The sequence below is a fragment of the Anarrhichthys ocellatus genome, unplaced genomic scaffold, assembly GCF_004355925.1.
Source record: "Anarrhichthys ocellatus isolate YVR2014 unplaced genomic scaffold, GSC_Weel_1.0 scaffold24, whole genome shotgun sequence".
NCBI classification, from domain to species: domain Eukaryota; kingdom Metazoa; phylum Chordata; class Actinopteri; order Perciformes; family Anarhichadidae; genus Anarrhichthys; species Anarrhichthys ocellatus.
The window spans coordinates 8,518,120-8,530,185 of NW_022280054.1; the positions used below are offsets into that span (position 1 = coordinate 8,518,120).

Consider the following 12,066-nt stretch of genomic DNA (forward strand, 5'->3'; position numbering starts at 1 on the left):
GGTGGGTGGAGATACGTCAATGAAGAAGTGCAGCTGCTAACCCTGTCTTTGCAGGTGACCTAGTGATCACAACAGCATCTGGTTGAATTACTTAACACTGCCGTCCAACGGACATGTAATCCGGGATAATGCCCTTTTGCTGAGTGCTCCAATCTGGATAAATTCATCCCTGAGGAATGAGATCCAGCAGCAGGGTCTCAGGGAGAGAGGAGATGAGGCGCTTGGGGGTTGATTGGTTGGTACTAAAGAAAACTGTTGGGGCTGGTAAGAGAGTCTTCTAGATGGATAATGAAGCCCCACCGTAAACAGCTTGATTTTGTTGACTGGCTGCAAGAGAGGAAGCAGATCATTGCCTGGTTTTCCAAGAACCCTCCAAACTAATCATATTCGCTTCCCTGGCTGACCTGAATCCTGACAGACTCGAAGTGAGGCTTTCATCCAGTACTGCAGTCACCGGATATACTGCACTTACTCAAATTCTGCATTTTTAACTTGGCACTGCCTGCAACTGAAAGATTTGGAAGGTTGTGCTCTTACATGAACACATGCCCATCTCTTTGTTTTTTTGATATATGTATCTAGTGTTAGATAAAGTCTTCGCCAAAACAATTTTTTCTTGGAAACAGCATATCTCGTTGTTTGCGACAACTACTGCCAAACATTTGGGACTTACAAGTTCGAGCTGTCCAGCAGCAGCCTCTTAGATTATTTATTCATATGTTTACTTATTACCATAAATATCCAACAGGGCACTCGGCTCAGAAGGATTACAGGGGGCTTAATCTATCGTGGCACAGAAATGAGCAGGGGTCACAGCGGCTGAGGTGACTTAAGCGGGCTAGCCTTGATGGGACATGAAGCACAAACAAGAAAACAAACTGCATGCCACTGGGACCCATCAGAAACTGATGGCATCATCTGTCACTCACTGTGTTTGTATGGCATAATCCAGACAGGATTAGCATTACTTATACCAACTGCCATGTATGGTGAGGGCAAGTCATACAAACAGGAAAGGACACTTCCGTGTTTCTTACCAGGCTTGTACCCAGACTCCTGTCTGAATACAGACATATTCAGTCTGTGTTCTGTGGTTTTAAGTCATCTTACTTGAGCTGGAAATATGATGTATGGCTTATGACAACATGTAAGACAATGTATATTGGTTTTAGCATTCTGATAGAATGGGGATAAATCAATTGAATACCTCTGAGTCATCACAGTCATAATCTGTCCATAAGACTGCAGTGCACCCTGCTTACAAATAACTATTCATAATAATGAGGCAGAAAATTGGTATTTATGTTTGAGTAGTGTTGTGCAACGTAATGGGCTATATCTCTTTTTTCTTTCCCTTTGGAGAAGTGAGAATGATTTCTCCGTCTATAAAAAAATTCACACATCCAGACATGACATTGGAAAGACATTTAATTATACTTTGGTTGAGAAATATGTATCAAAGCCTGGCGCCCATGAAAAGCGGATTTAGAGTCGTCAGTCAGCAGTTAATAGACAGCAGTAAATGAAATTGGGGCTGTTGGGGGTGCTAAGACATGCTTTCCAGGACGAAGAAACAGCTTAGTCTGGCTGGGTGGTGAAATCGGGTTTCTGACATGAAAGGCTGGGATTTAATGAAGGCGATTGGGGGAGATTTTTAGGAAGATTGGGATTTCATTCCTGTGCAGCAGCACTGCCCCTAGTGGGCAAACCTTGACTCGAGGATAGTCAATATTTAATTTCCCTGAGACAGTGGACCAAAAACCAAGTGGCCGAGACAGTTTCCATATAAATTTCACAAGGTGTCATTCAGAGAAAGAAGAACAGAGAAAAGAGAGACGCAGAGGAAAAGAGGCAGAGGGGGAGAAGAACTGAGCCCATACACTTAACAATGACAATGTGTGATTTTTCTCAAGCACATTTTCTTCAGAGCCTGGCACATCCAGGACAAGACTATTCTTAAACTGCCCCTCCTCCCCCGGGACATAATGCTCTCACATAAATTACCCTTTCCCCCGACAGAGGCTAGGGTTCTCAGTCACAGTGCATCGCACAGCAAAATAATAAAAAAATTGATTGGATCGAAGGAAAAATGGGTAAGAGGCGGTGCGAGGAGATGGACGAGGTCCTGGATAAGTTTGGCCAGAGGTGAATGTGTTCCAGGAGTCTTCCAGATCCTCCTGACTGCTGCTGTGTCATCTGTCACTGGCAGGAGAGGTGACAGTGAAATAAAAGGTGCCCTCGATGAGGTAACAGCACAGTCAGGAGCGTCTCGCAGCAACTTTCCTTCTGCTAAGTCTCCCTCTCTTTTTTTTTTGCTCTAGACCAAAGTTGAGGGAGGAAAAGTGCCCAGTGCCTCTGCATATGGGCCGACTCTTCTCTCTTGCTCACTCTCTCATTTCTCCCCGTCTTTCTCGCGCTCTCGCAGGATAACTGCGTCTAAGTATATGACTGCTATGGCCGCAACTCCCCGCTGTCCCCCTGTTCATAAAAATGAAATTGTTTTCTGCTGCTTTTTGCTGACTCCGACTAGGCACATAAACAGACCCGTAATTTGTTCAACGACAGTAAGCTACAGGGAAGCACTTTTTTTACTCCTCGGAGGCACGCATAGAGAAGGTAGGTTGTTATCCCCCTTTTACCTGGCGGGGAAAGAAGTGTTTTATTTTATGGTAATAACCAACTGTGCTGAAATACACAGCAATCCCTTCTCATTCCAGTTGCAGCAGTCGCCTCATTCCAGCTGCTGCTGCCGCAGATACGGTGTTCGTTTCTCCTATAACCTGGGCTAAGCCTGTGATGACATGTGAATGAAAATGTGATTGTCACAGAATAAAAGTCAGAATTAATGTGTGCATGGCAATGAATCAAACCCCCACTGCATTTTTTATGTATAATATAACTAGGACGTGATACAAGGAATTAACTTGCAAGAAATTGAAAAAGCAGGGCAATGCAGCCGCAGTAAGTTGTGGATTGAAAACTCAACAGATGCTGAACAGAGTGTAGAAGAAGAGACTAATGACTGATCATGTATATCTGCGTCACAGTACGCACAGATGGTACAGAAATACTTGACAATGAAATAAGAGGGAGAGGATACAGCAAAGCAGCCACATCAGTAACGCTTACAGCCTCAGCACCGTGTCTGACGTACTATAACTGCCCCGTAACGAAGGCCACGACCTAGAGAGAAAGCGTCCATTGCCTTGACTCTGTCCAATCTCTGGGTGGATAGCTTGTGCAACTGTCCCAGGTCATGCACAGTCCATAAAGAAGTCATAAAGAAAACAGATAACACAGCTGACACCATCTCTCCCGTTAAAGCACGGGAGAAGCAAAGAGAGAATTAGAAGCGGCATCACTCCAGTCATTTTTTTCAAATTAGTCTCTGCTGATATTATCAATTTATTCTCTTTTCTTCATGAAAAATGAGCCAGCAGAAAAGTAGAATCACAGCAAATTGTTCTATTTGATGAGTGGTGTTTTATTTTATATATCTAAATGTGATAGGCTGTAAACCAATTAATGCCGTAGAAAATCTTCTTGTTTCTTTTGTTGTTGTGTTAGCGACTTTGAGCTTTAAATTTCGACACGTGTCAACAAACTGAGACCTCATATTCGGACATTTTGCCTTTTCTGTGAAAAAGGTTACAACTCCCTCTGGGACACAGCTAAACACGCACACGCATAGACACGCAGACACACAAATTCATTCATGCAGTGCCCTCCTCAGAATGTAGTCCGACGCGACGGGGTCACACTTTGAAAAAGAGGTGGCCACTGTGTCATTGACCCCCGACCCTGCGGAGCTTAAAGCAGGGAGCTCGCTGTGGGCCCGGCATGGCGCTAGGAGCTGACAAATACCCACTGTCGGATTCAGCCCTGTGTGCGTCTGTTTCATCCAAATCCCACAGACACCACAGAGGTAGAGTTCTGCTGTACTTTACTCCACCTCTATTGTCTTCCAAAGACAACCACCTGGTGGCAAGCTGGGGAAACAACTAATCCATCCTCATTCTGTCCACAAACAGACTGTCTATGAATGAAAATAATGACAGCGGATACTGTCCAAAGGGCTGGAGCTGCCAGGCTTTACTCATGAGTCTGCCTTCCAAAAGCGCTTTGCCGTTGAACTTTTTCTCTCTCGTTCCTTTTGCCCAGACCCCCCGTAGTTGGACTCAACGGGGAAGGGCTGTCATTTCAAAACAATGTGACTCAGGACTGAACGCTTGACTGAGCTGATCTAGGGTTAAAGGGCTTCGTTTGTGTGTGTCAATGTGTGGGACAGCAATATAAAGCCTGCATAGGAAGTATTTAACTTGTCTGGTCTGAAGCCTACGATGAACTACTGATGGGAAAGAGTGCAGCGTACAACTATTTACAGCCCCAGGACCGCCAAAACTACTTTATTTCCTCCTTTCTCATTAGGCATCAGACCTAACAGTGCACAAAGGAGCGCTATAGTATAAGCGTGTCAACACAACGATGGTAGGATAAACATCACAGCAAGATGAATTCGGAGACACCGTTCCCAGCCAGCAAGTCACACAGCAGTCACAAGCACGCGAGATGTGATGAATTAGCAACTTAATCTGGAAAACTTACCATGTCCGGAGATCCACAGGAGCAGAAGGACCCAAGGGATCATGACTGTGGAGTGTTGAGGGCAAAACCTACGAAAAACAGTGGGCGAGTGTGAAATTGAAGTTGGCAGGCACAAACACATGCACGAGATGAGACAGTGCTCCTCTGTGCTGCTCGGGGGGACGGATGCTACGGTCCCTCAGTGGTGTCTCCTTTTACCAGTGGAAGGCTGGTAGTCTGTCTTCACTTCAGTCCCTCTCTTCTTCTGCTGATTCCTCCTCTTCTCTGTCTCTCTATGAGTCTCCTTCCCGTCTGTGTTACTCTTCAGAGTTGTCGGCGGTCAGCGCTGCCTCACACGCTCTCTTGTTGATGTGAGCCCGTAGACTTTCTGTGTCTCCGCTGCTGACTCTGAGCACACACACACACGCTCACTCTTTCTCTCTCGCTCGCAGTTTCTCGCTTGCCCATCCATTCTCAGTCTCTTCAGCGCTCACTTGCCCCCCCCCCCCCCCCCGTCCCCCCCCCCCCCCCCCCCCCCCCCCCCCCGCCCCCTCCCCCCCCTTTACTTCTCTCTCATGCTCTCTCTCTCTCTCCCTTGCTCCACCACTCACATCACAGACACAGTCAAGGGATGGAGCTCCACAACTAGACTCCTCCCTCCCTCCCTCCGTCTCTCTCCCTCGCTCTCTTTCTCTCTTCCTCGCTCTCTTTCTCTCTTCCTCTCAGCCTGACTGTCTGGGTGGCTGCGGCTGAGTGAGAGGCTGAGAGACTCGGGTCCTCACTCTGGGAACGAGAGCTGCCGTGGGGGAAACAGAGAGGGCGCAATTAGAATGAGAATAGGAGCGACTTGGCCTCTATAGCTACAAATAACACAGGCATCCACAAAACAAAAAGTGTAGTGTTACCCCTCCTCCCTGTTTTGACCCCCTGCCTTTTTTGGATTCTATGGACGACAGTGAATTGAACTGTGAGCTGCCATCCCTGAGAATGGATAAGACCCTATTAGCATTCAACACCAAAGCTGTAGTATTATTAAATCGTATCCTTTTTGTTTTTCTTTTTTTAATAGGGGTGAATTAGAGTCACTCACTCAAGGAGCCACGATGCAAAACATCATAAAATGTTAAAGTGCATCGCATGCTTACTGAAAAGTTCTCCTTGTTATGCTTGTTAATTATTTAAAAAGAGGCATATGTTCCAGGCCAGTCCACGAATAAAAGAGCGCCCTACATGTCTTGTACTATAAAACACCACGCTCTACTGTATATCAAGGACACTCAAGGGTTTCAAGGAAAGGAAGTTACCATTACATTTCAATCTTTATGCACACAAATTAACTGATAAATATTCATTTGAATATGTATTCATATTAATTTGTACCTCAAATTAAAGAGTTGTGTTAAATTTGTTCCCTAAAATAAGTAAAGATAAATATGTTATCTCCAGATGAATAGCATGATATTACAGCAAACTAAGTATCCGGTTGTCATGGCTTCTTTTCATATTTGGGTAGTTTTTATATCTTCATTTCAAACATTTTTGGTAAATAATCTCCATTGTTTTATCCATGCTAGCTGTATGGCTCTAGTTATTGCCATGTCGGACTATCATCTGAACCACCACTTTGGTTCAGATTAAAATATCTCAACAATGGATGGATACCTACTGACTTTAATGAACCCCTAACCCATTCTCCAGTGCCACCATGAGGTCCAATTCCTTGTTTTACTTTCTTATTTTTTTTAATTGCCATGAAATTTAGCTCATACATTTGTGCCCCCCTTAGAGTGAATTGAAATATCTTTGCCTTTGCTGCCTTACTACTGCTGAAAGGACGAGTCCGTGAGAGAGCGTTGGGGAGAGGAGCGCAGCACTGTCAGCGCTAATGATGTCAGCGCTAAGGATGTCCCACTGCCTCATGTCTCACTCACATGTAAGAAAACACCTACCATTGAACAGCTGTTGTTCGTACTCACAACTGTCAAGCTAGCATGTCAGTATAGACAATTGTGCATATCCTTGTTGAAGACTCCGGTCATGTGCAATGAGTTGCACTGTAAGAGTGCAGGCAGGCTGGTCTCAACCAGCATTCGTAGCTTTATCTACGTAAAATAATGTGCTGTGATTGGTACCCGACAAAACCATTTAGTATGTTACCATATGTTCCCCGTGTGAAACGAGAAGTCAACATTGATTTATTTGTGACATAACTTGCATACTTCAGAAACAGCACTTCCGTAGTGATTTTAACCCAAACGACAATCTTTTCTTACTTTTTGCTTGGTGCTAATCATCAAGGCATTGCATTGTGAGCGTGTTAGCATGCTGATGTTAGCATTTAGTACCATGCGTTGTGCCAACAGCCTCACAGACCTGCTAGCGTGGTTATTATAACCATTGCTGCTTTTATTGTTAATATTATTGATTGCATTTTTTTTTTCCCATTTCTTCTTTTAAAACAGATTAGGTAAATCTTAGGTCATACCTTTCTTTTTTTATATTCTGGAACTGAATATCCGGAATATCTTGAAGAGCAAACAGAGGTTCAACCTTGACTTTCTCCTCCTTCTAGACATCCTAGGACCTAGAATCGAGAAACAAAAACACATAAACCTATTTCTTATAAAAAATGATTGGCACGCATATCGGGACTAGTGGGACATACCCTCAATTAATATAAGATGTACAGTAAAGCCCAGAGCCTCAGATGAGAGCTCTGATAAAGACATAGTGAGCACTGCATGGGGGCCAAGTCTGCGTCATATCAATTTAATCCATCCCTTTGACTTCCTAATCTAATCAAAGGGCCAGAGGATGGCAGGTGGTCTTTTCATCAGTGCAACTAACAGCTACACACAAAAACAACCCCACTGCGGCCGATCCAGAGGATAATAGATTTGCATTCTGCCTAAACATGATGAGTAGGGGCAACAAATAACAATGCAGCTTATGTGCTTGAAGGTTGAGTAATGGGGGTGAACGAGGTAAACAGGCAAACAAATGTTTACGTCCACAACCCACAATCCTCGACTTGGTACAATAAACCCTCAGCCTGGATTACATTTTTTACTTTAATATCTGAAACATTTGGACACATTCAAGGATGATGAGCTGAACTGGAGTCATCTTGTTTGTCTGGTCATCAATATTAAATGATATCAAAATCCTACAATAAACTGGTTAAATATAATCCCACTCATTTCAATGTGTTGAGAGAGTTTAGTCAAAAAGTTCACTTTTTGTTAGCTGAAGCCTGATTCTCATAAAAAAATATGTGACATCAATGACATGCTTTGTATTATAATGTCCTTACACAGGCAGATGGGAAACATTAGTAGATGTCTACAAAAGGGCTCCTACACTGATAAACCCACAGTGCACCCACAGGGGGCATAATCTTAAATGACTCGGCAGACAGGGAACTCCTCTTCACAGAGTTTAAGAGCCTCTTCATACCAGCTATGACTATAAGCCACAGTTAAACAGGAGAAAGTCAAAGTGAGCTTAAACAATATGAAGATATAACATGAATTATGTTGCCTGTAAATCACCCACACTCTTAACTGCAGATGTCCAAAATCGGTGTGACCTGAATTTATAATTTAACAAAGTTTATGTGTCTCATGTGAACACATTAGGAAGATCTACCCCCATATTGATAACTGTGTCATAACTGTGTGATTGACATACTTCATGTCAGTATTTCAAATGGTGAATGGACTTGTACTTGTACGGCTCTTTTCTAGTCTTCCGACCACTCAAAGCGCTTTAACACGACATGTCATTCACCCATTCGCTCCCATTCACACACTGATGACAGGGGCTACCATGCAAGGTGCCACCTGCCCATCAGGACTCTATCTAACCATGCATTCCCATTCATACACCGCAGGCACAGCCTACGGGAGAGATTTGGGGTTAAGTGAATTGCCCAAGGACACATCGACATGGACTAACGGAGTCGGAAACCGAACCACCGTACCTCCGATTGAAGGTCGACCCTGCTCTACCACTGAGTCAAAGTCGCCCCAGAACCTTTTTGAAATGAGTATTGCTTATCTTGGATCTCCCATCAACTGGAATTCAATCACCGCATGTGTTAACTTACTAAAGTGCATTTATATTTTGTCCTATATGGTATGCTGCCGTGATCATCAATATTGATCACATTCGGCAGATACAAAATGCTGTGTCTTCCTACATACACTTTCCCTTTGGTATAAATGGCAAACCTTATTAAACAACAACAACTAACACATATTACTGTTTCTTACAGTAGTTTGTCATTGGGGTCCAGTCAGTATTCCTTGTATGTTAAATATAGTGGTGAGGGTTAAGGTTCCATGACCTCTTTGTTGACCTGTAAACCAAGAGAGCAACTGAAAAGCAAAACATTGAATATGTAACAAACCATTGTGTGGGGCTGACTCCCTGCTGCTTGCTTTGCACAGATACAGTCCAATGCAGGTACCCATCTTGTATATCTTTGCTTTTTACAGGGTTTAACATGGCTCAAAGCCACAGTTCTATTAACATGATTTTGACACCTCCAAGCCAGATTTTATCATATAATAAAACCGTGCAACAAAGAAATACACCTCTATTTAAATGTTAATGCTAACTGTATGCCAGAATGTTGGAACAGGGGGGCATGCAGGGCAGAAAGCACTTTCTCTACCGGTGAGAAATGGCAATACATCAGATTTATTTAGTTCTTTCTGAAGCCTGTATGTCAAAGCTCAAGGGGAACATCTTGCAGCGCACAGCAAAACAGGGGCTCCTAACTAATTTAATTAATTAGGTTGGGTTACAAGGTGACCTTTGAAACTTTTGAGGCTTAAAAATGACCAACAACATATCGAGAATCAATCACAAACCAAGAGTTCAGGAGGAAAAATGCAATTCAGAGGACGAACAATTCTTCGTGGCACTGAACGTTAAATTGTTTATGGAAAATATAATGCTTGGCATGGAGAAAACTGAACAAAGTATAATAATTATTACATTATATCATAACAATGTGGTTGCCATGGGAAGAAAAGATAGTTTTGAAGTGTCAAAGCTGTCCTGCTCGCCTTTTTTTTTTTATCACATGCCATCCGGGAAATATTTTGCCTCCTCTCCATTTCCTCACCAGATAAAAAGCAAAGTCTCATCCTCATATATGAGTATACTCAAAAAGTGACACATTAATATGATGGGCAGGCACTCTGTTTTTGAGCTAAATAGAAAGTGACATATCTGTTTATTTCTCTTGGGCCTGCATATCCGCTGTTGAGACACAGAAATGTCTGAAACACTGCTGTCCGTGGACGTGTGTGTGTGTCCCAGTGTGCATGTGTTGTATGTGTGTGTTACCGTCGATTTGTATTTTGAAATTAGCAAATCAGCCAGTTGTCTTTCAAGGAAAGACATCCACTCAATCTTTGTCAGTCAGATAATTCCCGAGAGATGCTTCGTCTCGAGCCCTGATGCCTCAGATTCTCATTCTAATCAATTCTGCGAAGTAGCAGAGCAGAGGATCTGAATGAATGGCATTAAACAGTATGGCAAGGTGTTGGAAGGAGGCTGGAGGAGTGACGACATTTCGTTTTCATCCAAAGCACATTTTAAGACAATAACCCGGGAAAAATGGTGCTGGTGGCATTTGATTTAGCAAAGAATGTGAATGTTTGTGTTGTTATTTTGAATGAATAATTACTCGATTGTATTGACACACGTTTATATTTCCAATGAGCCCTTCTTCCTTCATCAGATCTGACCTTGCCTGCCGATGCTCCCATTGATAGCAAAACAAACACAGAAATAAAGTACAGTACATTAAGATATAATTATGCTTTGAGTAAAATTCAAGTTGCACAGCAACTAAGAAACCTGTGCACTTCACTATGAGCTATTCATCAAATGAATGTGGCTGCTGAATACAAATGTACGTATGTATATTTCCGAAATACAACCATGCACCAAGACATTTTTGTCTTTTCTATTCTATTCTATTCTGCTTGTTGCAGGTTTAGATGGCTGTTTTTTACAGAATGTAATACCATTGTGGGCATGATCAAACTCAAAACAATGTCCAACTAATGATATGTTGATGCCATCCTGCCAGACACAACCAGCTATACAACATTGTATACTACATGTTGGCTTTTGATCACAAACCGGGAGCTAGAAGGCTAAGAATCCCATTATGTTACAGCTGGCAATCATGTTCACATCAAAGTCAATACAGCATTTCTTTGCAAACATGTCATCTTGTTCATGTAAACTTAGCAATCTTTTTCACATTTTTTTTTTTTCATTGCAAATATACAGCCTACTTAAGTGTGGAGCTTTGGTGTGACTAAGTCAAGTTCACACTGCCGCAGGGTGGCCTGGTCATTTGACTCCACATTTGAATTGCATCTTCATTGCACCGTGGAATTGAGGTTTTTACATGATATGTAAACTAGTGGCAAAGATTTGTTTGCTGTGCTCTTTTGGAGATAGGTAAAGAGCAATGTTCAGCAGTATGTACCTCAAGGAAACTTGTCAGGGGTCAGAAGGCTTTGCATAAGTCAAGCTGGATGCCTTTCTTGAAAGGGAAATGTGTACATGTTGTTTTACATCTGACACACGGACCATCGACGTCTTCATTGCATGCATTACCCCTGATGCTTCTCTTTCCTGACCTAGTGCGTGGTAAATAAAAGCAGTGTGTTGAACTATGGATTTGCCCTCAGGCTTGAAGAGGACACTCCGTATGTCAATGGAAGAGAAGTGAATACATCAGCTAAAGGGAAAATGTCAGCCAAGGAACAAATTTATGTATGTTATTCCAATCACATTTTCAGACCAGTGTGTCTATATCTTGGGGAATTCCATCACAATCAGGAAAAATGGATTTGAATAAAAGAAAATGCATGTAATATCAATAATTCTCACATTATCTTACACATTTATATCCTATTTTCTTTGAAATTGTGTGTTTTTTAACTGTTAAACAGGGCAATGCTTGTTTTCTCACACAAAATAAGTGATTTTCCTTCTTTTTTTTTAATTGCAGAAAGAGATTTTCAGTGCTTTGGGGTAAATCTCGAAGGGAGGCATCCCTGTGGAGGATACGTTGCGCTGAACTGGGATAGCATAAACACGGGAATGGTGTTCAAAAAAAGAAGTAAAATGCTGATGTTATGCAGAAAATAAAACATGAAAAAATATATCTGCTGATTCTGCCCATTGATAATATTCGGTTAACCTGTAAGTGTTTTGCCAGTGGTCTTAACTGAAAAAGCAGAATGAGCCACTTAATCTGAGCATCGTGCCCAAAGCCAAGCTTTTACCGTCAAACACAAATTGCTCTAAAGAAAGTGTGAAACCTATATGAAAATGATACAGTACGCAGAGAACATTGCTTGAAATTGCTGTATTCAACTATCTATCAGGCAGTCTGTGGTGGTAATTGCTACCGTGCTGTTGTCTTGAATGGACTGTTATTCACAT

The 12,066-nt window shown here is 42.4% G+C and overlaps 1 protein-coding gene across 11 annotated transcripts in view; it reads right to left on the bottom strand.

Moving 5' to 3' along the window:
* The window catches only part of kirrel3b (kirre like nephrin family adhesion molecule 3b), a 157,217-nt gene extending 152,149 nt beyond the window's left edge, over positions 1-5,068 (bottom strand). For 10 of the 11 annotated variants that reach the window (XM_031860794.1, XM_031860790.1, XM_031860788.1 and 7 more), the window contains exon 1: positions 4,606-5,068. In XM_031860794.1, coding sequence (XP_031716654.1) covers positions 4,606-4,726 — 121 coding nt within the window. In that variant the 5' untranslated portion in view covers positions 4,727-5,068. The remainder of the gene's footprint in view (positions 1-4,605) is intronic. The other variant, XM_031860791.1, reaches the window with a different exon arrangement.
* Positions 5,069-12,066: the final 6,998 nt, after the last annotated feature.